A 27,774-nucleotide genomic window follows, 5' to 3' on the forward strand; every position below is an offset into this window, starting at 1 on the left:
AGATCAAATAAAGATTTTGAAAGTCAAAATTGCCCTTTCTCTTTTCTCAGCACTTGGTACCTTCCAATTTCCCTGTTGGGCCCCTTCCTTAAAATTATCCTCAAAAGCAGTTCTGTGGATGAGGAAGAAATGTTTGCCCTCTTTGCAGATTGGAAGAGTGAGGCACGCCGAAGTCACACTCATGTTGGTCAAAGTCGCACAGCTAGCGGCAGTTTGACTCAGATCCCAAATGTTCCAACTCTTAGGAGTTTTTAGCCCATTTTATTTATTTGGCCAGAAAATTTTTTATTAGCACCTACTATGTGCCAGTCATCATGCCCACACGGGCAGCATGCCCACACAGGCAACATCAAGGAGCTGTTCTTATTCATTTAACTTCATCAGTAACAGCCTTTCATGTTTCTCTCAGGTGGCTGAAACCAGACATAGGAAAGAAAGCCAAACAGAAGACTCAAATTAAGAAGAAAACCTTAAATCCCAAGTTTAATGAGGTAAGACTGCCCTATTTGTGTCGTGCTCTGGGGTATTTCCTTTACATGAGAGAGGAACGAACTTCCTGCTAGAATGCTGTGAAGCACATCAGAAAGAGCTTTCTCTCACGGGTCAGCTTGAATTAGCTAAAGGACAGGTAATGAGTTCCTTGTCACCAGAGGGTATCAAGCCTAAAACAAAACACCATAGATTAAGAATGTCATAATCTATGCATTTGGAGAGAGACTGAATTAAGTCATTTCCAATATCATTACCAGTTCTAATAGTCAGTAGTACTGAAACCTGAGGAAATACATGGGGCACGATCTCCCCAGCGGTCACGGCCCTGTCCCTGTCTCCCACTCTGCAGGTCCATCCAGTGCAGGGAGTCTTGCTAAAGCCACTACCTAGACACCCACTGGGTGGACTCCTTCCTCTGTTCTCACTGTTACTCGTCAGGCATTTCATGACCGGACACTTGCAGTAGACTGCTGACTCCCTTCCTGGGTTTTGTCCATCCTCCAAGTAAGTGTGAGCTTCCTAAAACACAAATCTGAATTTCTCACGCTTTGGTTCAACCCAACGGCTCCCTGACTTCTTAGCATGACAATCAGGCCCTTTCAGACTCATAACCCACCCCTGTCCCGTGTCGCACTCCAGTCACACTAAACTCCATGCAGGTGCCTGGCACATCTCTCGCCTCTGCACCTGTTTCTCCCCTTCCCTGGACTTTCCCCTCTCTCTTTTCCTCCCTGGAAAACTCCTAGTTATCCCTTAAGAGTCAGTGTAAGTGTTAACCCCTGAAGATCTGCTTCCTCTATGCTTCTAGGGTTTTTGCATCCTTCCATCTTGTGCTGACCATGGATTTCAATTATCTGGACAAACCTGTCAGCTAGTAAGGATCCAGAAATATCTGGTGAATGTTTGGGCAGAGTCAGCAAGCACTGGTTTTTATCAAATGTTGTACAGTAGGAAAGGAAAGCTACAGTACAGTCAGCTTTGTAGTGCTTCATTTTTAAAGGACATGCACCCATATGTGCATATAGGGGGAATGTTCTGTGTAAACTGAGCCCAGAACAAGCACTGGCCAGTAGGTCTGCCTGTCCTGCTTCCAGGTCCCTCTTTCATCTGGACCCCGATTTCCCAACTCTGACTCATGAACTTTGAGTAAGGAGCCAATTACTACTGTCCTGCCTCCCCCATCCCCTGGAATAAGAAATCCAAATAGCCAATTAACTCATGAGTAATAGAGAAAACATGAATCAAAACCATACACCATATCTCATCACAAACTGGCAAACAAATATTGTAAAATTTTGGTAGCCAGTGCTGGTGAGGAAATGTACACACTGTGGGTGAGAGAGCAAATTGATTCAACTTCTGAAGGGAAGTTTGTCAAAAACTCTAAATTTTTAAAATTTGAATTCCATTTATTTTGGGAACAGATGATACAGCCACATACTTGAAAATTCCAAAAGTACCAAAGTCAAAACGCTCCTCCCTGCCCAGCCTTCTTCCCTTCTGAAGCCAGAATATTGTCTATTTCCAGGATTTATGTATACATAGAGCAAATAAATATGTGGCCAGCTTTGTTAAGACACACAAATGGCACCACAGTATACACCCACTGTTCCCTATCTTAAAATTTTACAAACTCAGAAGAACACTGCTTGAAATTTATCCTGAAAATATCACCACGGGTTTACACAATGATTTACCTACAAGGATGCCTTTTATCATATCATTATAATAGTGGAAAATGGGAAACAACCTAAATACTCAACTGTTGAGCAGTAGGTTATGGTATAGCCACACAGCTATTAAATGAAGCCATTAAAATGGTGATATAGAAAAATATTTGCTAACATGTTAAGTTGGTTTTTACTATATGTTATAAAATGGAAAAGATAGCCATAAAAAGGTATATTCATATTGTATTTCACATAATCAAATATTTCAAATAACCTTCAAATTAATATTCACATAAAAATTTAAAAATATCAATGTGGTCACACATGGAGAAGGTTGACAGTGGTTTTCTTGTAGTTAAATTACAAGTTTTGGGGTTTTTTTCTTATTTGTTTTAATGATGAGCATGAATGAATTTTATAATTAAGTAGAAAAGTTATGTAAGAAATCAGATTGGAAACATAAGCACTTAACCCTCAAATCAGTCTCAGTCCCCTCAATTACCCTTAATCTCTAAATGATGGGGAGAGGGGTAGACCCACTTCAGAAGCTACTGGAATGGAAAGACTGAGTTCATGGCCATTTACCTTCAAGCAAACTTGACCAGGACCAGTTCTCTTAGAAAAAACCTGGCAGCCTCCCCAGTATCAGAGAGTCCTTGAAGAGAGAATGACAGGCTGGGGGGACTTTGTAATACAGTGTTTGCTGAATGGAGGTTGTCAGGATCAGAGTGGGAAGGCCCTCTCATGCCCTTCCGCCCGCGAGCCCCTAAGGCTCAGCCTCAGTCCCCGATGCCGGGGGTCCAGAGCACCCTCTCATTCACATGTCTTCACCTGCTGCATCCAGGAGTTTTTCTATGATACCAAACACAGTGACCTGGCAAAGAAGTCCCTGAACATCTCTGTCTGGGACTATGACATCGGCAAGTCCAACGATTACATTGGTGAGTGTTCCCAGCTCCCAGAGAAATCCCCATCTTCTGTCCTCCCAGGAAACGAGAGCCTTATCTGGGGCTGTACAGAGCTGAGGGTGGCCCTTTCCTGCGCGTAGCCGCATTGTCTAAAGGCTAAGTTGGGCCCCATGGGCCTGATTAGGGTTTCACCTGTGGATGCCTTTAGGTGAAAGATGTCACCAAGCCAGGAAGAGTCAATCACAATTGGTTATTTACTGAATAAATCACCTCCAGCAGAATAGTTAAATCACAGCAGATTGGGGTCTGTGGCCTCTGTGGACAACAGGGTGCAATGGCTATCTCCTTAATCTATTGGCAAGTCCAGGATGAAGGTTCTGATTTTCGCAGCCCCCTCCAAATGGTGAGGAAGAACAGTCACTAAAGATGGAGCAGGCAGGGAACCCCAGGCAGGGGACATAGTGGGAGCAAAGGTGTGGAGGCAGGGTTGTGTGGGTGATGAAACTGACTATTTGGAAATAGGTGATGAGAACCCAGAAGTAATAGGAGAGAATTATGAGGGAGTAGGGTGGTGATTAGAAGGTCCTAGAAAATAGATGATTTAGGAATGACTTGATGCCATAATAGGGGGTCCTTGCAGGTTCTTGAGTACATGGTCTATAGGCAGAGAAGGCCAGTAGTAATCATAACATCATGCCAGTAATTGTCCCTAGAGAAATGGATCCACTTGGTGGAGGGGGTCCGCTTGGTGGCAGTTTCTCCCTAAACAGACATTTGGGTCCAAAATGCGAGTCCTATGCATCCCTCCAGTCTGCCCACCTGCCCCTATCTTCCCATCTTGTCCCCCAGGAGACTGCCAGCTGGGGGTCTCAGCCAAGGGAGAGCACTTGAAACACTGGTAAGAGTGTCTGAAAAGCAAGGACAAGAAGATCGAGCGCTGGCACCAGCTACAGAACGAGAATCACGTGTCAAGCGATTAGGATGGTGGCCAGGCCCCCAGCCCCTGCCCCACCCATGCCCAGTCACCCCTAGCCTGCCCCAGCTGCCCGTCACACTCTGGTCTCTCTTCTCCCGGCCTCCCCACCCAGCCCTTCCTGAGTCTGCCTCTGAGGTGCCCCCAACCGCGGGCACTGCCGCCAAAGACCTCCTCCCTTGGCAATGCTGCCAGGCCGCTGAGGATGCGGCCCCTCCAGGATGGAGCAGGAGGGCTAGGGGATGGGCACATTTTACAAGGAGGCTGTTAACTGAACAGACTCTGGGTTTGGGCACATTACAAAGGTTCTTCACCGTTTGGGACTGTTCTTAGACCCTCCTGGCCTTGAACACACACGGACCAACTTGCGTTTCCTGCATCACATCTGCACATGTCCTCAGTTCTCAGCTGCCCAGGCAAGGCTGTGAGGACTAGCGAGCTCTGGGGCAGAACTAGTGCCCCCAGGCTCCCGCAGTCCCCGTGACATACCCCCATGGCCAGGAACACAGACCCCCGGGATTAAACAACTCAGACGCTAGGAACACACCCTCCCTGCTCCAAACGCATCAAGAAATGGGCACGAAGGAGACACACAGAGGGACTCGGTAGCCTCTTCAGGAAGCCCCTGTTTGCTTCCTTGCACGAATGAGCACCCATTCTCTACGACCCCTCCTCCCTCTCGCTCTCCTTTGCACCATGTCCAACTCGCCCTTTCTCCCGGTCTCTCCTCTTCCCTCTTCTCCCAACTCTCTCCCCTTCCCCTCCTCCCTAAGGGGGTAAAATAGCAAAAGCAAAAAATATCTTAATGCAGCCCCTCCCCCTCTTCTCGTTTCACCAGCTTGACAGAACACAGGCAGAACCCTGAAGTTCCACTTAGGCCCACACCCCCTAAAACCACCACTTCTTTGCCAGGCGAGCCAGGTGGCTCAGCCCCAGGCCAGCAGCTGGCACTGCCCGAAGGGCATGGCGGCACCCTGAGGCACATAGACGGGCTTTCTCAGCCCCTGGCCTCCCCAAGCGCACGGACAACATCAGACACCAGAGTTCCGGGCCCCGGGGGGCCTCTCCAAAGCCCCAGCCTTTGTCCTCCCTCTGCTCTTGGTTAAATGAGCAAACCACCCGCTCCCTGGTGCTCCGACCCTTTCGCACCCTGTCCCTCGCTCTGAACTGCCTAGAACCTCTCTGTCTCTCTCTGTCTGTACCTTGGTCTCAGTCTCTCTTGTCTTCCTATCTCATGCACCCTCTTCCCCAAGTTTGTCGGGAGAATGAAATACCATTGTGGGTCTATTACTTTAAAGAGTGACAGGCAATCTTCAGCGCCCCACGAGAAACTGACTTTTCCCAGTTTCCATGGTCTTCCCCCCACCTCTCACAAAAGTTACCTCTTCTTACCCAACAGTCCACCTTTATCTACAGAAGTCATCCAATGGGCACTAAAACTCTCACTTCCTCCAAACACATGCCTTTGAACCTTCTCCTTCCACCCCCAGCTCCCTGAACAGTTCAGTGGAAGACACCAATTTCTTGCCTTGGATAACCAACATCAAGCTCTTCACCTTCCCGAGATGTCTGACAGCTTCCTGGCTGCCGTCTTCTCTCCCAACCCTCTCCCTCCCCGTCGGTCCCCTTGGTGCCCACTCTCAGCCCACTGCCTTTCACCGGCTTGCCCTTAGGAGAAAGCACACTGGCTATGTTGCCCATGCCTAATGCTGGTATTGGCACTAGAATCAGCATGCAGTGAGCTTTTGCTCTGTCCGGACACACGCTCCCCTGACAAGTGTAACCACCTCCCTGCCTAGAATACACACATGCCCTCTGGTTCATGCAGAAACACCCATTTCCTTTCTTTGTGCTGATGTAGCCAGAAATAAAGTAGGAATATCCAGGAAAACTGGTGGCCTGGGTTTTTCCTTTCTGGTTTCTGGAAGTTCTTTCTCCCCATCAGGGTACATGCCGCTACTTGGATAGCCAGTATTTAATGAGCATCTACTACATTCCAGCCACGGGGACACAGCAGTGGACAAGCATATGTGGTCTCTGCCCATGTGAACTTTGTTTTCTAGTGGATTTCATCTTGGGTAGTGGACTCAAGGCAACCTGGCTGGCCCCACACCCTCTTACAAGAATGCTTTTTGCTGACAGTCACCTGATAGGGAAGCAGCACCATTATCTCCCACCTACCCCAGGGGAAAGCCCCAAATGGTTGTGTCATCAGGTAACATCAGGGCTGAAAGAGACACTGGCCAAGAGCCAGAGCCGAATCCAGTCAACCCACTTGTCTGACACGAATAACCCAAAGCCTAGAGAAGGGAATGACACACCCAGCATCTCAGGGCACCAGTGCCAGGAGAGGAGCCAGATCACTGGACCCCTGTGCTCTTAACACACTGACTGATAACACAGATCATCAAACACCACCTTGGTATTCTAGCACCTTCCACCCCACAATGAGCCTTCACACATGACGCTAACTTGAGATTCTGAGCAGTCTTGAAAGTGAGCTGAGTAACTAACTTTCCAGAAGGGTTGCCTCACTATAATTTATCCCAAAATTGTTTAAGCAATTTATCAGGAATGTCGGCGACTTCCCAGAAGGAGCTGTCCTGTCCATTCCACCCAACAGAACCTTCCCTTCCCGGTCAAGTTGGAGATGATTTCCTCTTCTTGCTCCCAAAAAGGTGGGTCTCGGTTTTGGGGCAGAAGTCCTCAAAGAATTCCCGGGGAAGATTTGATTCTCAAATGCCCCATGCTCTTCCCGGAAGCACACCGCCGTCGCTCCCACCCCAACATCTTCCCCCTCTCCCAGGTTCCGCTGTGCCCTGGGGACAAGGTGTATATTTGAAAGTATTTCCTGGTTGATGTCCTGTGCTTCCCACCTCCATCGTGACTTTGCAAATCACTGCCCCAAAGTCCACCTGTATTTCCCATACTTTAGCTGCCACCAGGTGGAGAGAGGTGCCAATGTAGGTCATACAGGCCTCCCAGGAATGGCAGGAGACACTTCTTACCGCTTTCTTGCCCTGTGCTTGGAGAAGACATCACTAAGCAATATGGCATCTTTCCTATTGATACAGGAAAGCTAGAGCCTACTAGCAACCTCTGAATCCTTCTCAACACAGCATTCTAGGCAGGCACCACCCGTCAGTCATGGACAGGTGTAAAGAAACCTAACTTCCATCTCTAAAATGGTTCATCTCCTTCCTCCGGCATGGGGACATGCCAAAGAAGCTAAGATGAATATACCTGAGCAAAATTTTCATAAATACCAGTACACCTGCCTTGGCTAATTACCTTTTTTGTCTCACTGAAATAAAACACTTTGCAAGAGGCAATATGGTCTGGCAGAAAGCACCAGACCGAAACAGCACACCAGCTTTTCAATCATTCAGTCCAGCATTCGAATCCTGACTGTCCATTTCCAGCAGTGGACCCTAACCTCCTTGAGTCTCAGTTTCCTCATCTGGACAATGGGGATGATGATAATAATAGTAAATACTTGAAAGAGGAGAGAGCAAGTTGCCAAGGTCTGGTCTTCCATCAGGACTGAGAAAGATGAGGCTCGGGAAAAGGGAAGTTCAAGGGGCTGGTGGTTCCCGGTGAAAGCAGGGCAAACTTGGCACATGGCTTACACCTCTCAGTGCTCCGAAACCCCCTGGGCTGGTTCCTCCTTGGTTCAATCCGATTTGCTAGGGGCGTTGGCCTAAGAAGGTTAAGTAATACTTCCTAGCACCACGGAAACACATTGTCATGCATGCACGCAAGAGGTATATTTTGCTTGGCTCTGGCCAAAATTTGTGGTGTGATCTTGAGCAAATCACTTCCCCCTTGTGGGTCTTCAACTCCGTAGGCAGGGCATCAGAGTATCATGATTCTCAAACTTGGTCACCAGGGCCCTTAATTTCCTAGTCATCCAATCAAAACCTAGTCCTTTTTGCTGAGGGTAGGCCCCCAACCAGAACCTTGCAACACTACCTTGCATAAAACACACAAGGGTGAGCTGTCTTTAGTTTCCTGTTCCGTTTCTTTAGAGGGAGCAACAACATAAAGCCATCTGCAAGAGCATGAGGGAATAATTCTGGATTTTTCCAGTATTTCCTTAGTCTTTTACAGTTGCTTCACTCTTATCTAAGTCCATGCAACATTATATGAAAATTGCCTTTACTGCTTCTTTCCAAAGAATTCATGCTGGTTGAAAACATTGGTTTTCTAAGAAAAGATACCATTTGCACTTATTTTTGGATCTCCTTATATATAGTTAGTGAAAAACATGCATTTCATTAACAAGCACAATTGCCAAAAAGGCACTTGGGAGCCAACCAGATCTTTGATTTACATACAATCGAATGGTGAGCAGAGTGTCCTGTGGACCCTCACACGCTTCACGGTTCCCTTTTGCCTTTGGCTTAAGTCACAGGATATACAGGAGTGGGGAGTGCCAATTAATAGAGCTGGCTAAGGAAAAGGTTAACTAAGAAAGTTAGCTCATTGGCATTTATAGACTCCTTCATCCAAGAATATACATTGTTCTCAAGCTCACATTGGACATTCACCAAGACAGACCACATTCTGGGCCTTAACAAATTCCAAAGAACAGATATCATGCAGAGTATGCTCTCTACCGCAATGGAATTAAATAAGAAACCAGTGAAAGAAAGCTATCTGGAAAATTCCAACATATTTGGAGATCAAAAAACACACTTGTAAGTAATACAAGGGTCAAAGAAGTTTTGGAAATTTTAAAATATTATGCTCTGAATGAAAAGACGACAAATTAAAGTTTGTGGGATGCAGTGAGGGCAGTGCACATGGAGGGATTTTGTTAGCATTGAACACATAATATTAGAAGGAAGAATAGGAAGGTTGAACAGGTGGAACAGGGAGATTTTTGAGGAAGTGAAACTGTTCTGCCTGATTGTATCATGATGGACACATGACGTGATGCATTTGGCAAACCCACGGAATGCACAATGCAGAATGAACCTTAATGTAGACTATGAACTTTAGTTAATAACATTTCTGTATCGATTCAGTTGTAACAAATGTGGGCAGGGGAAACCATGGGTGGAAGGAGAGGGGGTACCTGGGACCTCTTGCCTTCTGTCCAAGTTTTCTGTAAACATACAACTGTCATAAGAAATAAAGTCTATTAATCAAAAGGAAAAACAATACACTATGATGTCATTTTTTTTTAAAAAAGAAAAGAGAACAGTGTTTGTGTGTATGCTTGTGGAAATACCTGGAAAGATCTATACCAAAATGTGCACAGTGGCAGTCTTTGAGTTTCAGGATCATGGTGGTCTTCATGCTTCCTGATTTCTCTCCCTTTTCTCTTTGCACTATGCTCGTACTGCTGCAAAGATCACAGGGCATTATGAAACAATTTGTCAGCGACAACAGCAGATGAAGAAGGACACCCAAAAATCTGTTTTTAACTATGATTTTTCTTGGACGAGGTGCTAACAGGGGCTAAAAGCACCATTCCAGAGTGCAGCCTGGAGAAGGGCCTGACGTGCTAGCTCATTAAAGGACCAGAGGAGTTTCCAGGGAGTGGAGGGAGGGGCGACCAGGGAGAGCAGATACAGTTCAGGAATCAATGTGCAGTTTGCTAAGCTCCTCCCTTCCCAGGAAACAAAACCGAGAGCTGCCAGGCTGAGGCAGCCGAAGGGAGAGAAGCTGACCGCTTCCTGGAGCCCGTTCACAGCCACTGGCTCTCCCGTCCCTGCCCCGGGCATCATGGGGGAGCTCAGAGACATCCCGGCCACGCATCTGGACAAGTATATTGAAGACCAGCTCCTGCCAGACACGCATTTCCGCGTGCAGGTGAACCAAGCCATCGACATCATGTCCAGTTTCCTGAAGGAGAGGTGTTTCCAAAGAGCTGCTCACTCTGTCCGGGTGTTGAAAGTTGTGAAGGTGAGTCCAGGCCTGCCTGCCTGGGGAAGGGGTGGCTGGGCGGGCAGGCTCCCACGGAGACAGACAGAGGACAACAGGTGAGCTCTCTGGGGCTGCTGGTGTCTGATTTATCCAAACCAAAAATATAATCGCAGCTTGTGAGAATAGATTCTTCAGTGAGAATCTGAAATCTGTAATTTCTTTTTATTAGAGTATCGTTGATATACAGTCTTATATTGGTGTCAAGTACACAACACAGTGATTTAACAGTTACCCATATTATTTAATCCTCACCCCCACTAGTGCAGCTACTATCTGTCAACATAGGAAGGTGTTACAGAATCATTGGCTGTATTCTCCATGCTGCACTACCATCCCTGCGACCAACTTCTATTATGATTGAGAAGTTTTGTGCCCCTATACCCGGCTCCGCCTCCCATCCACCTACCCCAGCCCCCCCCTCATGGTAACCACCAGTCACTTCTCAGTGTCTGTGACACTACTGCCATTTTGTTCATGTGGTTTTGTTTTGTTTTTAGATTCCACAAATAAGTGAAATCATATGGTATTTGTCTTTCTCCACCTGGCTTATTTCACTTACATCTGTAATTTTTAAAATAAATGCCCTGGGTAAAGTTTGTGAACCACTGTCCTAGGCCATGTCCATTTCAGAGATAGGGAAACTGAGGCCCAACTCTAGTACATGATTGTTAATTCATGGCCAGCCTGGGGACTGACTCATCATTTCTGTAGTATTGTGAGCTGGTTAATAGTATTAATTTTGAAAGCAGAGAGCATCTAATGGCTGTGAAACTTTGAACAAATCACCTAACCTATCTGTACCTCAATTTCCGCATCCGTGACTCCCAATAACTTACAGGGCTGGGCAAACTAAGTCTACCAGCACATAGATAAGATAGTAAAGGACAGGAAGGAAAGAACGCAGACTCTAGAACAAGGCAGCCAGGATTTGAACTGCATTCTGCCACCTACTGCCAGTGTGATTGGGCTGTTATATAATCTCTCAGGGCATCTATTTCTCCACCTAAAAATGGACACTAATAATAACAGTACCTAAGTCATACAGTCCTTGTGAACATTACAGGAGTTAAGACTGGTCACACCCTCAGAACAGTGGCTAGCACTCAAGAATGTTAGGGATTGCTCTTGTCATTTTACTTAGGAGGCTCTTCTCAATAAATGTTAATTCCTACTCTCCTCACATTTTAGGGTGGCTCCTCAGGCAAAGGCACGTCCCTCAGAGGCCGATCTGATGCCGACCTCGTCGTCTTTCTCAGCCCCCTTACAAGTTTTCAGGAGCAGCTTCAGCACAGAGGAGAGTTCGTCAGGGAAATTAGGAGACAGCTGGAAGCCTGTCAACGAGAGAAAAAGTTTGATGTGGTGTTTGAGGTCCAGAATCCGCGATGGGAGAAGCCCCGTGCACTGAGCTTCATGCTCAGGTCCCCCCGTATCCAAGAGGGGGTGGAGTTTGACGTCCTGCCTGCCTTTGATGTCCTGGGTGAGTATTCGCAGACACATAGGGTTCCTGCCTTTGTCCTATGACAGGGCTTTTTTCTCTCTCCATATTTCTGAGCACGAATTTCCCACAGTTTGAGAGTCTTACCAAAGTAGGACATCCCTTCACAATGAGATCTTAGCATCTCTCTTGAAGCAAGACGAGTAAGGTCATAATCAGCCACGGGAGTGGCATTAAACAGCATATTGGCACAATTTGGGGGCAAGACATTTCTTATACAACACCTGCCAGGCTTGCTAATTCTACTTATCATGTACGTTACACTTACCCAGAGCCTGGCACATACTAGGAGTTTAAAAATGTGAGTTCCCCAACTGTGAAGCAGGGCACCCCAGGACAAACACAGTGAACCAATTCATAGGGGTACAGGGAACAGCTCAGATTTTAAATTTTGCGGGGAAACAGCGACATCTGTCAGACAGCACAGAAACTACTAGTATTAAGTTGTATGGACTTAAGTGGAACTGTTAGGGAATTCTTTCGGTCCAGGGGTCCTGTGAAGAAAATGCTGAAACCCCGAAAGCGCCAGAAATGAGAACGTTTGGGAATGTCTCTTTGTTGCCACGTCCTGCCTTGGCCTGGGTACGATGGTTACCAAAAAATAAGAAAGAGAGAGGAAGGGCATGTCAGGCAGAGGGAACAGCACAGGCCAAAGCCCAGAAGTGAGAAGAGATCAGGGTGGATTGGGAAATCGAAAGAAATGCTGAGGATGAGTGGAGGGCAGAGGGCAAGGAGGAAATGCTGGGACAGGAGCCAGGAGCTGGTCCTGCAGACACTTGTAGCCTTGGTACTGAATCTCTCCTGCACACACGGGAAGCCTGGAAGGGTTTCAGGAGGGAAAGTACCATGATCAGATTTATGTATTAGAATGTGGCCCCAACTAGTGTGGGAAAAAATTGGAAAAGAGGCAAGACTGGACTGAGACATCCAGTCAACAACCATAGGCACAGATTATCTATTGAGCACCTACTGTGTGCCAGGCACTGCTCTATGACCATGAATGAGCCAAACAAGGAATCTTTCTCCAGGAGCCTGATAGTAAACATACAAACAAGATACACGACCCTGGCTGAGACAAAAGCTAAACAGGGTATCATGGGGGTAGAGGGCTTTTTTAGACAGGGTGACAAGGGAGAGCCCTCTGAGGAGGTGACATCTGAGCTAAGGCCCTAGGATGAGAAGGAGCCAACCAGGGGAAGATATGGGGGTTCCAGGAAAAGGAAACAGCAAGTGCAAAGGCCCTGAGACAGGGATGAGCTTAGCATATGTGAGGAAGAGAAAAAAGACCAGGGGAGTAAGTGGAGAGGGCAGCGAGGCAGGAGGTAAGGTGAGAGAGGAGGCAGGAGACAGATTGCCCCTGACCACACAGGCCACCGTGGGCACTCTGGATCTTACTCCAGATGTCCTGGGAAGCAAGAAGTGGTGTGATCAGATTTTAAAAGGCCTCTCTGGGTGCTGGGGTGAGAATGGGCAGTGGAGGAACCAGCAAGGAGGCTGCTGCCTTGGTCCGGGAGAGTGATGGTGATGGCGTGGGCGGGGTGATGGCAGCAGAGACGGGCCTCAGGGCCCCTGGCTGTAGGCTGCTGCTGCTTCGACTGCAACCCACACGGCCAGGGAGCTGTCTCCCCAGAGCAGCTGCAAGAACCTCAGAGAAGAGCTGACATCTGCAAGCTACATATTCTTCCCGAACAGGTCAGTTGACCAGCGACTACAGACCTGACCCCCAAATCTACATCCGGCTCATCCAAGAGAGCCAACGCCTGGGGAGAGGAGGTGAGTTCTCCACCTGCTTCACGGAGCTGCAGCGAGCCTTCCTCAAGCAGCGTCCGACCAAGGTGAAGAGTCTCATCCGCCTGGTCAAGCGCTGGTACCAAGAGGTATGGCCCTCCCAGCCAGACGGAGCAGAGAGAGGCGTGGGGAGGGGAGGGGGGAGGGGGAAGAGGGGAAGGAGGGGGAAGAGGGGCAGGGGCAAGGGAAGCGGGGGAGGAAGGGCAGGAGGCGGGAGGGGCAGGGCCTGGGACAGGTGCCAGTGGACCCAAGGTACCTCCCCGTACTGGTCTGTCCCAGCTCAGGGAATGGTAACCCCACCCTTCCAGGTTCTCTGGCCCAGACCATGGGTCTTTCTTGACTCTTTTAGACCCTTCATCCCCCCGCCCAGTCAGCAAATGATGCTGGCCTGGCATGTAGAATGTATCTCTGATTCATCAGTTGTCACCACCTCCTACACTCTCATCCTGGTCCACGCAGTGTGGGGGACTCTTGGGATCTCTCCTGGACCTGCCTCTCTGCACCCCCATCTCTGCCCTCTGCCCCTCCCCCAGGCCGATGCTGCCCTCCTCATTGTTCCTCCAGGAGGGAAACTGCCACAGCCTCCTGGCCTGTGCATTTGCTTGTTTGTTTAGGTCTGTGTCCCCACAAAAAATGTATATGAAAGAGGAACGTGGACGTTTCACTCACTGCCCTATCCCCAGAACCAAGAACAGTGCCTGGCACATAATATAGGCTAACATGTACTCTGTGCTTAGCTTGTACAAGGCTCGTCGTATTTAATCTTTTGTGAATGTGATTTGCATTTCTGTTCACCTTTAAATGTCTTATATTTTACTTTCATGGCACGTCTGTGAGCTGAGGAAGGGTAGGCATTATTATTAAAGCCATTTTACAGAAAGAGAAACTAAGAGTCAGATGGCTCTTGGTGCTAATAAGGACAGAATGAAAATGTGGGTTTGGGTCTTCTGACTCAGGAGTTTACCTAATATACAATAAGCATTCTATATATTTTTGGATGAATGGATAAGTAAAAGAAAATAATTAAGGATAATCTGCCTACTTTAGAAACGACCCCATAGGCAAAGCAAGACGACCATTTATTTGTTGGACTTGATGTTCCAGGGATTTTGACCAAGGAGGCTGAGCATTTTTGAACTTAACAAATGTGGTTCTTGACAAGCACAACCCTGCCCCTGAGGACAGTGAAAATTCATAAGGTTTTTGGTAACCGTGGTGATGGGGGGACAAGGATGCTACTGATAATTAGTGGAAAGAAGCCAGGAATACTGGCTGTTTTACAATGAGACAGTCCTGCGCAGCAAAGGATTGTCCTTTCCTTCCTTCCTTCCTCCCCGCCTTCCTCCTTTCTTTCTTCCTTCCAGCCTCTAAAACAACACAGGCACCTTACCATACTTTACCGCCACACACCACCACCATGGGCCGCTAACTTACATGCTACTTTCTGTTGTGTATTTTAAGTCTCCACATTTTCAAGTCCCTCCCAGCATGATGATTGTTTTACATAGCCAATGTTTGTTCAATCTACCCACATATTTACCATTCTCGTCACTCTGAGTTCTTTCCTTCATCTCTGTCTGTCTGGTATCACTTTCCTTCTTCCTGAAGTATGTCCTTTTGGGGATGGTCTTTTCACAGTGAACTATTAGTTTTTGTTCCTCTGCGAAAGTCTTGATTTTACCCTCATTGTTGAAGGGTATTTTTGTTGGGTAGGTGGTCTTATCAGTACATTAAACATAGCATTCCCTCGTCCAGTGTCACTAGTGAGAAGTCAGTTGACAGTCTCTGTGGCTCCTTTGTAGGTAATGTGTCGTATTCCTCTGGCTGCATTTCCATTTTTCTCTTTGTCTTTGATTTTGTTTAGTTTCAATCTGATGTGTCTTAGTGATGATTCCCTTTTATTTGTCCTGCTTGGGGTTCTTTGGGTTATTGGAATTCCTGAACCTACGAATGGGTATCTTTCATCAGTTTTGGAAACTCTCAGTTGTTTCTCTCTAAAGAGAGGGAACATTGTCTAAATATGGTCTCTCCTAAATATTGTCTAATATATTCTCCTAAAATATCATCTGTCTCCCTCCCCTCAACTCTTGGAACTCCAATTAAATGTATATTACACCCTCCTTATCTTTATACCCTCTTCTATATTTTCCATCTTTTTGTCTCTCCATGCTTTATTCTGAATAGTCTGTTCTGATATGTTCTCCAATTCATTAAATTTCCCCTAACCATATCTAATCTGCTGTTGGGTTATTGATTACAGTTACTGCCATTTTTGTCTATTTTGTCTATTTCTATTTTATTCCTTTCACATATGACATGTTACTTTCTATGGCTTCTAATTCCCTGCTACTTCATCCTCATCTTTTATTTCTTTGAACATCATACTCCTAGCTATTTTAAAGTCTATATTTGATCCTTTGATATTTAAAGTTTTGTGGATTTATTGCTATTTTCTCATTTTTTCACTGGTCATACTCTTGGTGTCTTGTTTCCTTGTGTGCCTGGTTATCTATGTGCTGGTCATTGTATCTGAAAATTATTAGTGAAATAATTTGAGGCTTTGGATTATATATTTCACTCCAGCGAAATTTTGGCTACCTCTTAGAAATACTACAAGTCCTTCCTCTCAGTTAATTTTCAAGTGTTCTTATGAGGTTGGTGCTATTTTTACCACTCACTTGGCAGATGAGAAAATGACACTTCAAGAGTCTCCCCAGAATTGGACAGCGGTGGAGCTAGGATTCAAACCCACATGAGTCAGAATCCAGAACCCTTGCTCTCAGCCAGGAGTTAGGGACCTTTCTCCAGGAAGGCATAGGTAGTGAATATTTTAGTTTTTGTGCCCACATGGTCTCTGTCACAACTATTCAACTCTGTCTTCACAGCCTGGAAGCAGCCTCAGACTGTACATAAATGAATGGGTGTGGCTTTGCTCCAAGAAAATTTTATTTACAAAAACAGGTGGTGGGCTGGATTTGGCCTGTGGAAAACATGTTTTACACAAAAGCCAGGCAAGCCCACTTTTCTGATTGTTTTTCCTCTTCTCAGTGTAAAAAGAAGCTTGGGAAGCCACTGCCACCTCAGTATGCCCTGGAGCTCCTGACAATCTATGCTTGGGAGAAAGGAAGCATGGAGACAGAATTCATCACTGCACAGGGATTTCTGACCGTGTTGAAACTAGTCCTGAACTACCAGCAGCTTTGCATCTACTGGACAAAGTATTACACCTTGGAAGACCCTTTTATTAAACGCTACGTGATGGCACAGCTTGGGAAACCCAGGTACTCTTCACCTACATGGGCGAGCTCGCCACATAAACGGGCCCCTGAATACAGCTGCGGCACCTTGGAGATGGAGGAAGTGAGAGGGCTCCTCACTGATTATTGATCATCTTCAGTTGTCAGTCATTGTGTTGAGCACCTAACTACTGCCATCCCACCTGAACAACAATCTCCAACCCTGGGAGGCAGGCACTAGGCTAACCACTTTACAGATGTGTAAAATGAGGTCCAGAGAGGTAAGAAGCTCGTCCACACCTTAACAGAATGAGTGGACCAGCTGACATGTGAACTAAAGTAATAGCAGCTACAGCACTACTAGCTGCTCCCAGCGATTAAAAGCTGCTATAAGACACATCCTAACAGTAGTAAAAAGTATTATCATTATAATTGACATGTATGGATCCCTATGTTCCATACCGTGCTGAGCATATCACGTGCTTTGTCTCGATCCTCATACCATAGCCTTGAGACAGGCACGTTCATCTGTCTTCATTTCATAAATGAGGAAACTGAGGCTTAGAGAGGCCAAGCGCCTGCCCATGGGCACACCACTAATACAGGCCAGAAGGTGAGATTCGAACCCAGTTCCATCAGGTCCCAGCGCAAGTCCCTTCTCCCTTGTGTGCACTGCGTGCCATGGGATGGGGGGCTCTCAGGACACACCCCAGGGAACAGCACCCTGCTAGGCTCTTCCTCCTGCCCTGAATCCCAGCCTGCACCAGGCGGGTTTTTCTGTCTAGACTCTCCAAACACACCCTAATTCCTCACCTTTCTAAACATTACTCTCTAGGCCTGTAATTCTGGACCCGGCTGACCCTACAGGAAACGTGGCTGGTGCAGAACCAAACAGCTGGCCGCGGCTGGCACAAGAGGCCAGAGCCTGGCTGAATTATCCCTGCTTTAAGAAATGGGATGGGTCTTCAGTGGGCTCCTGGGACGTGCAGGTGAGACCTTCTGCTTGCTCCGTGTCCTCCTCCGCCCCCCACCCCACAGCACGGGGCGTGGAGCTGGAAGCCATTCTTCCCAAAGAAATTGCCTCTTGCCAGAGGTCACTCATGTCTGTGTAGTTCCACGCCATCCTCCATGTTGTGCAGTCATTGTGGCCCCGTTCAGGGGGTTTCTGGAATTGGCACTTCCCTGGCCCAGAGTCACTCTTTAATTACTGTTGCCTTGGCCAGAGGCAACTCTTCGAACAGCTCTGGCGGCTCATTCCACCAAGAATAATAATGAGTAATACCGGCCTCTGCTTACTGAATAGTTGCTCAGATGTTTTCTACTCCTGACTCACAGATGAGGAAAGGAAGCTCAGAGAGGGAAAGTCACCTCCTCAGAGACATTCAGCCAGGGGGCGGTAGAGCCAGGATTCAGGCTCCGCAGAGTCCGGCACCCTCACTCATTCCATGCTCACCAGCCTGCCTTGCATCCCTCCACTTCCCATCTGACAGACAGAGGCTCAGAGCAGCTGAGTGATGTGAGCACGTCACACAGCTCAGCAGGGGCGGAAGGACCTGACCCTGGATCTCTCCACTCCTGGAGTAGGGGTCTTTCCTCTGCCAGGGGATGGATGATGTCACAGGGGGGTGTCCTGAAAGCAAACTGAGATGGAGTTTAGTACAAAGGATATTTCAAGGGGAACCACTGAACCAGCACCTTGGGGGGGCAGGAGAAGGAAGCAGGGGTGGGTGCAGGGAGGAGTCCAGCTGGGCTACAGCCAGATGACAGTCTCCCCCAACCCTTCCCTGGGGTAGCCTGGCGCTTCCGGGGCCTGTGGAGTTGTCCTGCAGGAGTCTGAGCTGCTCAGGCCTTTATTCCCCCACATGGACCAGTCACTGAAGGTGGGCAACTCAGGAAGGGGCACGGCCTTGAATCGGGGGCTCTCTGCAGCCAAGGCAACCCTAAAGGGGCTGACCCTGAAGTCTGTCTGCTGGCTGCTGGGATTTGCTTGTCCTTCCTCAAGAGAAATCCAGGTGGCATGTCACAGTATCCACCATAAATGCTCGCTGACACTCAGTGCCAAGGTTGGAGGATCAGCTCTCTAATGTAACCATGGTCTTTACCCTTTCAGCTCAGAAACAACCTCTGCTCCATACCCTGAGTATGGACAGCACCCTATTCCCAGGGCCTCAGCGTCTACTCCCCAGGAGGAAAACAGCGGGACTTGTGCCATCCTCTGAATGCCACAGCATCCTGGGGGAAAGGGCTCCAGAGAAACCAGAGCCAGGCCCTCATTTCCAGGGGTGGGGTGCCTTGATCCAGAGAGGGCAGAGGACTGCCCCAAGGCTGGCAGTGACTTAGTGTCTGACCTAGATCCCCCTTCCCAGTGTTCTGCGCACCCTCTCCTATCATAGGTGGCTTCTCCCCGCAGCCTGGACTCCACCCCAGCCTGTCTCTGACTGATCTCTGGGAGAAAGCAGGGGAGATTTAGATGCGAGCATGGCATCGCAACCCTGACGTCATCTGTATTCCTAGTGGGGGGATTATGGTTTAATGTGCTATCAATAACAATAAAAACAATGGCGTATACCACTCATCGGGTGTTTATTAAGAGCTTGAAATGTGGTAGTGTGACTAAATGTTTTATTTTATTTCCCTTTATTAATTTGAATGCCAAAAGCCACTTTGGCTGGTGGCTACCATATGGGACAGTGCAAATCTAGATAATACTGAACTAATACCACCTATACTCATCTAGACCATATAATTAAAAAAAAAATCTCATTACTCTGGAGATGCTCCCAATATCTTAGACACTGGTAATCGAATCACACTAATAGAGTTTAATTTCCCAGGATTAGTTATATTTGTTAAAGATGTTTCAAAACCTTACCATCTATACATATTAAGGCGTAACGTAAATATCCCCCCCATGCTAGGCCACAAGAATTCTCACACTGCCCCCAGCCCCAGTGTCTATTCTGAGCCCATTGATCTGTATAGCTCCTCAGATGCCCTGGGGGCAGAATTTTCTACCTGCTTCACGGAGCTGCAGCACAACTTTGTTCTTTCCCGGCCCACAAAACTGAAGGATTTAATTCGCCTGGTGAAGCACAGGTACAGACAGGTATGACAGGCCTTATTCCAGCCGTCTGGTTACTGTGTTACCAGTGACCATTAACTGTCACATTAAACTGGCAAGTCAAGGACTCCGCGTGCCCATGTTCTCCCATGCTGGGGGCTGAGCCACTCTAGGCATCTTCCCACTCCTTAATCCCGAGTGTCTTGCCAATGGGTTTCAGCCCCAGGCAAGTTCGCTATGGATTCAGTGTGACCAAAGAAATTGACAGCAAAACGTTCTTGGGGTGAAAGGGTTATACCCAGGTTTATTTCCAGGTGGCAAGTCAGTCACTAGAATCCCATTCACTCAGAGAGTCTGCAGGCAGCAAGCCAGTCTCTGCCTCTGGGCCCCTCTGTCCATACAGTCGTCCCTCACAGCCATCCTCTGGGCCTCTGTCCTCGGTGCTGCCACCACTCCAGCCTCTGCTCTGCAATCCTGCAGCCTTGCAGCCCTGCCACCATGTCATGCCCAGAGCACTGGGTGGAGCTCTTTTTATAGTCAAATTGCCCACAGGTGTGCAGTGGGCTAGTCAACCAGGGCCAGGTGAGAATCCTGGCCACAGGAACTCTCATTTTATCCACACTCCACCCCTCCAGGATTCTCTCCTCTCAATCTCTGTGCCCTTAGTCCTCTGCAATGGTCCCTGTGCAAGGGAGCTCGAACATTGTTCTCCAGCCTCTCCAGCAAAAAGTCCTGCAGACACACAGGCTGGACTCGAGGCTCTGTCTCTGACCTCTGCCTCTTTGGTCTTAATGGCTGCAATTGCTGCTCTGGTTTCGGCTGTTGCCATAGCTCCAGTAAGATCCTATTTGGCTTCCTGTCTCATTTCCTCCCATCTGCTCCTGCCCTTATCAAATCAACCCACATCTGGGTCCTTGTAACCCTCACGGGGCCCTGTAAATTCTTCTTGTGAGTAGCAGGTCTTACTTCTTTCTGGATTCTCGTTGCTTCTGCCTCTCCTAAGTCTGCTACTGTACATGTCACCTCGCTCATGGGCTGCCCTAAGTGAGGGGAAAGAATGGCCACTAGAGACCCAAAGAGGGATGTAGGAGCCGTTTGAAGTACAGTATTTCTCATCCCAGTAGTGAAAATCTCTTCATCTGGGTTATAATTCTCTGGACTATAGATGGCATTTCTTATGCCTAGCTCTCGTAGCACCTGTTGGAGCTCAGCATATGTCTGCCATCTAACAGGAGAGGATGGCAGATCACCCGGATTGGGCCACACAGCACGAAGGGCAACCATAAGCCAATTGAGGAGGGAGTGACTCCCTGGGGTCTGATGTGCATTTTGTAATCGCTGCCTTAAGGCAGGCTGCACTGTCAGGGAAGACAGCTTTCCCATCTCTGATCCCGACAGAACACTTCCATCCACCCCTAAGTACCACAGACGCAGGGGCCAAGCTGATATTGACTCCGAGGGCTTCTGCCTAAACCGGGGGACCCAAATCCACCAGCTCAGCCTAAGTACAGGGGCGGGCCATGGAGTGCTCCACAACCTGGGGAGGGGGCCGCTCCTCTCCTTGGGGAACTTCCAGCTGCTGAGTCTTTATTTTCTTTACAACCACTGGGCGTGCTTTCAATACAGGAGGGGCCAGTGCCTCCAGCACCACCCCTTCATCCTTCCCCAGCTCCTCCATTTCTGGGGCTGATGGCACCTTTCTCTCCCTTCCCCCGAGTGCCTCCTCTGCTACTGTGCCTCACAACAATGCCAGCTCAGTTTTCAGAAGGTCTCTTACCTTCAGCTCAATGCTTCGCAGATGAGGTTCTCGTGCCACCTCCGCCTGTGCTTCCCTCAGGAGTTTGTCAGCCTTTTCCTTGATGGCCCCTTCCTCCTTCAGAACACCTGGCAGCGCTGCTGTCTCATCTTCAATGGCACCTTGCTGCCGGCGCTCTCATGCCGCCTCCTCCGGCATCAATGCCGTTTCCCTCCCCAGGGCATGCCCAGAAGTCTGCAGCTCGCATTATTGTGCTGCCTCTTGCAACAATGCCACTTCCCTCCTCAGGGAATCTACTGAAGTTTGCAGCTCGCCACCATTTCTCGGGTCTCCTCTGTAGACTTTTCTAATACTGTGAGAAGCAGCCAACCCACAGTCCCCACTGCCTCCTGGGCACTCTGCTTCTCAAAGGATCTGCTTACTATACTAAGGGCCACCCCTACTGCCTCAGGTGTCACCACCACTTGCCTCCAGTCCTGGAGTGGGGCCCAGTCCTCTAGGAGGCAAGCCACCTCAGACCACATACCCATTGGGGAACAATCCACTGTCTCCCCATTCACAGGGGCAGCCCGCTGGAGCACCCCTCCCATAAGGACAGCCTGTCTTTTTCCTTGGTCAACACTGAACCCTGCCGACTTTCGCCAATTGTCTTGCCAACGGGTTTCAGCCCCGGGCAAGTTTGCTATGGATTCAGTGTGACCAAAGAAATTGACAGCAAAACGTTCTTGGGGTGAAAGGGTTATTTATACCCAGGTTTATTTCCAGGTGGCAGGTCAGTCACTAGAATCCCATTCACTCAGAGCAAGTCTGCAGGCAGCAAGCCAGTCTCTGCCTCTGGGCTCCTCTGTCCGTACAGTCGTCCCACACAGCCATCCTCTGGGCCTCTGTCCTCGGTGCTGCCACCACTCCAGCCTCTGCTCTCCTGCAGCCTGGCAGCCCTGCCACCCTGTCATGCGCACAGCACTGGGCGGAGCTCTTTTTATAGAGTCAAATTGCCCACAGGTGTGCAGTAGGCTAGTCAACCAGGGCCAGGTGAGACTCCTGGCCACAGGAACTCTCATTTTATCCTCACTGAGTGTCTGTAGGTTTCCCATCACTAACTCCATGAGGCTGGGTCAGGCATAGAGCACCTCCTACCATCCAAGCTGCTGCATGTGGTTTATTTTGCCTTTGCTCTGACACCCGGTGAATCTGCAGGGATCCAAGCTATCCTGGCTACAAAGGACAGACAGAGCTGGGATTTGCATGTCTATAAATCGCCAGCATGGCTCACCTGCTGCTCAGTGTCCCTAATTAACAGACACAGATGCATCTCCGGGAAGGCAGTCAAAGCTACAGGTGAGATCAGGGACTGCATTTTCTATATCTGCTTCCATCAACTGTCTTACACACAGGGTAGTTTCTGCATATTTTCATGGCAGCAAACATCTGGCACAATACCAGTTCTTTCCCGAGTGGTCTCCTTTCTGTGTCCAGCTCCCTGAAGCCTGTGCTGGAGGGTGAGCCCTGTGGTTTCCATCCCAGAAAATCAGAGAAATAGCTTGACACCCAGCCCCTGAGCACTGCAGGGCTCAGAGCTATCATGTGACCTTGAGAAGCCACTTCACTCCCAACCTCCATCTTCATCTAAGACAGCCATCCATGCCAGCTTATAGGGTTGCAGAGGATTAGAAATGGCATAGGTAATGGCCCCACAATTAGCACATGGTGGATTTTTGTTAAATGGTGGCTATAGTACAACTCTAGGAGGTCATATATAGCTTCCTAGAAACCCGCATGTGCTGCGTACAAGCTGCTGATTGAGTCCCTGCAGACGTGCACTGCTCAGACCTCCGCCAGCCGACCAGCCCCACCAGCATGGCACCTCATGGGCCAGTGGTCCTGCTGCAGCACCCGCAGTCAGGAATGCACTGTCTCTGCAGCTCTCAGGGGGCTGGTGGAGCCTCCTTCCTCTAACCAGTATCGTCTGATGTTCCCACTCTCCCTTCAGTGTGAAAGGAAATTAAAGCAGAAGGTGAATCTACCCCCAAAGTACACCCTGGAGCTGCTCACCATCTATGCCTGGGAGCACGGCAGCGGCACAGTGAATTTTAACACCGCTGAAGGTTTCTGTACGGTCCTGGAGTTGATCACAAAATACCAGCAGCTCTGCATCTTCTGGACAGTCAATGACAACTTGGAGGATGAGACAATGAGGAACTTCCTACTGACCCAGATCCAGAGAACCAGGCGCCTCCCACCCAGCCCCTCCTTTTCTCCATCTGCTTCCCTCCAACATAATTCCAGCAACCCGGCTTCACTTTGCTGGGGTCATGATTCATTATTCTTCATGTGAACCTTTTTGGGAGGTGGGCGGTACCCAGCAGTCCCCCAAGGTCTCAAGCGCCACCATCCCAGGGAAGCAGGAGACAATGCCACCCAGAAGAAGAGGACCCAGATACCGGGTCCGTGACTTGCCTTCATCTTTCTCTGTCGCAAGGGAAAGCACGGATTCATTAGCAGGCCTACGAGACACGCAGGTTGGAAGCGTGTCCCTGAGAAACGATGCCAGCATTCACGGTGGATATCCTGCAGGGTTTTCTATCAGGTCAGGTTTTCTCTGCCCTCTCAGGCCTGCATCCCGCCAAGCCTGTGTGGCCTCCAAGAATGGCGAGGAATCTTACTGTACCTGCTCAGCACCACCAGCAGGGGGCAGAAGCAAGGGACACAAAGGAAGGAGGCGAAAGGAGGCTTGATGAGGAAGAGGGAGTGATTCACCTGCCCTGGGCTTTCTGGGGGAAGGACCAGGAGGCTGTCATGAGAATCTATCCCCATCTGGGTGTCTCTCCCCTCTGGAGTGGGGTTGGGAGGACACACTCTGCAGAAGCAAACATTTCTTTCTTTCCAATTCAAAAAAATTACCCAAACACAAATACCAAAAACAACCCAGGTTCATACATTTATATATATATTTTCTATATAGACCCAACTCTTCAGTAAACAATTATAAGATATGTTGGCAACACTGAGAAAAGGAGGGCACTCCACAGGCAGAATGACTCCCGCACGTGTGGTTCCAGGACACAAGGACAGAGTAAGCAGAGTGAGCCGAATAAATATGAGTTACTCCAAATTACAACCACAGATGCTTCTCTGGAACACCACCAAAGGGAGCGGAGGAGAGATCTTGTGCTCTACTTTGTGACTAGTCTGTCAAAAAAATAAATAAGAATTAGAAGGTCTAGGACCTGGGTCTTGCTAAAACAACATCTTCTGTAATGAACAGCTGAGTGGCAAAATAAAGTATCTGGAGGGAATTGTGCACTTTTTTCTCTCATCTTGGCAAGCTGGGGGGCCAGGGCAAGGGGGTGCAACTTCCCACAGAAACGCTTGGGAAGCAAGGGCTCCATCCACCTGGACTCCATCCGCCACGCCTGGGAGGCCCCACCTGGAAGTTGGGGATTCAGATGGAGGCGTGTGACCAGAGGAAGCACCTCCCCAAGCGCGCAGGGAGGGTCATCTCGGTCCCAGTTCCGGGCAGGAGGACTAACACGCCCTCTCTGTGAGCGCATCAGTGTGCTATGAGTGTCCTCCCCTCTCCAAAACCCGGCCCGCCCTGCCCGGGAAGAGCATTCCTCCCGGACTCTCCGGTTCTCGCGATCCCGGTGCATTGTCAGAACAGCGAAGCTGGCAGCACTGCCCTACGCGGGGCACAGGTGGGCAGGGTGGACCGGCGACCCTCTGTGCGAGGACGTGGAGGGGAACTCTCCCAGACCTAGCCGTGCCCCTGGCGCCCGCTGTCAGCGGATGTTTCTCAAGGAAAACACACGCCTCGCTCTGCTCCGGCCGGCCTCTGCCTTCCCTTTTCTCCTCTGTCCTGAGTGAGCAAGGGCGCTTAGGGAAGCCAGCCTCCCTGAAAGCAGCCCTCGCCAACACACATCTTCCGGGCTTCCGGAGCCCCAGACCCACGTGCGGAAGGAGAAGAGGGGTCTTCCCGAGGAAAAGAGACGGGGATGTGGACTCTGCCTCACCCAGGGGCTCGGGCAGGACCCAGGGAAGCCTTGGGACGCTTCTCGGGTTCCATCACCCTTGCAGGAAGACGCCTTTCTCGAAAAGAAGGAAAGAGGTCTCTCCTGGGGTCAGGCAGAGGGGAAAAAAATGAGAGAGTACAACAAATGGGATCGTGGACCCCAAGTAGATCCAGGGAGCCCCGTGTGCCTTTTCTAAATAGGAGGAAGCCTCAGGACACAGGTGGCTGAGGTATAAAGTAAGCGGGGAGGGAGATCCATGTGCAGCCCCTCCTCTAGGCCAGTGGCTCTCAAATGGGGACATTTGGCAATGTCCGGAGACATTCTGGGATGTCACAATTGGCGTGGGGAGAGGGTGCTCCTGGTACCTGGGGGTGGGGGGAGGCCAGAGATGCTGCTCGGCATCCTACAACACCCAGAGGAGCCCCCATCAAAAAGGAACTGCTCAGCCCAAACGGCAATAATAATGCTGAGGGCAGAAACTTCTCTATGCCAATCTTCTACCATGTTCTAGAATACCTCCAAAGGCCCCTTTCAGCGTACAGAGGTAGCCCCACAGGGCTCTCCTACATCGATTTCCAAAAAATCCCCTCATAGAGTCTCAGCTGACAAGACCGTCTGGAGGGGTGGGGGAGAAGAGAGAGGCCATCTGGGGGCCACAAGCAAAGCTGTTCCCTCTGTCACCACCAACCCCAACTCCCGCAAGGGAGAAATCCAGGCTTGGGCGATCTTTGGTCAAACAGGAGAACGTAAGGCTGAACTGAAGGGGCAACCCCTCGATCCCACCTGCCCCGCGGCCAAAGTCGGGATGGTTTCTCTTTGCACAGAAGCCCCCGCTCACGAACAGACCCCAGGCCCTGGCTCCCGAGGCGGCCAGGAGGAAAGGCGGGCAGGACAGGCGGGTGGCGGACGCTGCCTGGGCTTGGTGGTCCTCACTGGTTCTCGATCAGAGTCTGCACCTTGTACACGAGGTCCCGGGCCAGCTTCAGGATCTGCTTGGTGTTGTGTCGCTCGGCCATTTCTGAAAGAGCAGAAGGCAAGATCTCATGAGCCTCCTTCTGACTGCGTCCTGGGGACATACACCCGGCTCCTGGCAGGGCCTCGGGGCATCCCCCTCATCACCACCTGGCATCTCCCCAGAGAGGCTCTGGGAGCAGGCGCCCTGGGGCAGACCTGTATCTCTGGACCCCAGCCTCCTCATCTGCACGGTGGGGATTGTAACAGTGCCCACTTCACAAGGCGATGCTGGTTTGTGATGTGCCTAAAACACGCCTGGCCTTCCCATCTCCTAAAAGCACAAGGACTGGGTACTTTCTAAGAAAGCAATGCTGGGCACACAGTAAATGCCTAAACATATGAAAGGAGGGGAAAATGGAAGGAGAGGAGGGGGGTGGAGGAGAAAGCAAAAATAACTATCAACAGCTGCACAAAATGATCATATGTTAAAACAGAATTAATCCTAGACCTAGACGTTTATCATGAAGAAATCATTTAGTAGGAGAGAAAAGGACAAAGACCAGGTCCCCAAACTGGGTCCCTGTGAACTGATGGCTATTTTGAGGGAAACACAGCAACCCTGCACATCCGCTGAACGCCACACAAGCTGGTAGAATGAGTTCACAAACTGTACTACATTCCTATCCACGACTTTGTGTCTTTGCAAAGCTAGGTTTTCCTCGCGGGTTGCTCAGATAAAAAGCAAGTACTTTGTAACAATTGCTGTGGGAAAGGGGGATCTGCCCTGATTCCAGGGTCTGACAAGCTGTGCAAAGCCCAGCAGGCACACATGTCCTGTTAGTAACTGCACTCATTTAACAATGAAATAAAAGTGTTGTTTTCATTAGACTCATAAGCAGAAAGAACAGACTGGTGGTTGCCACGGGCAAGCGGGTGGAGAGGTGGGCAAAAGAGTTGAAGGGGAAAAAAAATGAGTGAGAATGTTTGATATCTTGATCTGGATGATGGTTATGAGTGTACACATGTCAGAATTCATCAAGCTGTACACTAAGATTTGTGCATTTTATTGTATGTATTTAAAAAAAAATCATTTAGAAGAATATTGTTTTTTTGAGTTAGGTGTATCATATTCTCAAATGGCCGCTAAGCTGTTAGGATATAGTTACTAAATGGTCTGTCTGGACCTAACTACAGGCTGGGTGGAACTTTTGGCTTGTGTTTGTTGAGAAAATTTTATAGACACCAGGGGTACCGTGAACTGAGAAAGTTTGAGAAGCCCTCCACTCAGACAGTAATTGCTTTGGTATGTCGGTCACAGCCTCAAACTGCAACAACCCAGGTCCCCAACAACAGGGATGGTTCAGTGTGTCATGGACAATCACTTGGGGTATATTTAAAAAAATGATCACATGGAAGACAGTTATTCAAATATTAAGTGGAAAAATATCAGATAGAACTGGATTCTGGGATGGTAACAAATAGACTGTATTTGTATGT

General features: G+C 49.0%; 2 protein-coding genes and 1 pseudogene across 2 annotated transcripts; 2 read left to right on the plus strand and 1 right to left on the minus strand.

The window, feature by feature from the left end:
* The first annotated feature begins 9,682 nt into the window (after positions 1-9,682).
* On the plus strand, positions 9,683-19,069 carry LOC130680602 (2'-5'-oligoadenylate synthase 1-like). The gene is made up of 6 exons (XM_057491483.1): positions 9,683-9,956; positions 11,166-11,454; positions 13,165-13,349; positions 16,309-16,541; positions 17,332-17,485; positions 18,607-19,069. The coding sequence occupies exons 1-6, from the start codon at positions 9,777-9,779 to the stop codon at positions 18,634-18,636; spliced, it is 1,071 nt and encodes a 356-aa protein (XP_057347466.1). The 5' UTR covers positions 9,683-9,776; the 3' UTR covers positions 18,637-19,069.
* A 323-nt stretch (positions 19,070-19,392) lies between these two features.
* LOC130680603 (2'-5'-oligoadenylate synthase 2-like) lies at positions 19,393-24,150 on the plus strand. The gene is made up of 2 exons (XM_057491484.1): positions 19,393-19,602; positions 23,304-24,150. Exons 1-2 carry the CDS (start codon positions 19,408-19,410, stop codon positions 23,646-23,648), a joined length of 540 nt encoding a protein of 179 aa, XP_057347467.1. The 5' UTR covers positions 19,393-19,407; the 3' UTR covers positions 23,649-24,150.
* A 93-nt stretch (positions 24,151-24,243) lies between these two features.
* LOC118934084 (small G protein signaling modulator 1-like) overlaps positions 24,244-27,774 on the minus strand; it is a 126,107-nt pseudogene continuing 122,576 nt past the window's right edge.

The sequence above is a fragment of the Manis pentadactyla genome, chromosome 14, assembly GCF_030020395.1.
Source record: "Manis pentadactyla isolate mManPen7 chromosome 14, mManPen7.hap1, whole genome shotgun sequence".
NCBI classification, from domain to species: Eukaryota; Metazoa; Chordata; class Mammalia; order Pholidota; family Manidae; genus Manis; species Manis pentadactyla.

What these genes read in the sequence shown, in the direction of transcription:
- LOC130680602 (XM_057491483.1), top strand. Translation starts at nt 9,777, where the DNA reads ATGGGGGAGCTCAGAGACATCCCGGCCACGCATCTGGACAAGTATATT. An exon ending in TCAAGCGCTGGTACCAAGAG is followed by an intron (nt 13,350 to 16,308) that starts GTATGGCCCTCC and finishes TCCTCTTCTCAG; the next exon opens with TGTAAAAAGAAGCTTGGGAA. An exon ending in TGGGCTCCTGGGACGTGCAG is followed by an intron (nt 17,486 to 18,606) that starts GTGAGACCTTCT and finishes TTACCCTTTCAG; the next exon opens with CTCAGAAACAACCTCTGCTC.
- LOC130680603 (XM_057491484.1), top strand. Translation starts at nt 19,408, where the DNA reads ATGCTAGGCCACAAGAATTCTCACACTGCCCCCAGCCCCAGTGTCTAT. An exon ending in TGAAGCACAGGTACAGACAG is followed by an intron (nt 19,603 to 23,303) that starts GTATGACAGGCC and finishes CTCTCCCTTCAG; the next exon opens with TGTGAAAGGAAATTAAAGCA.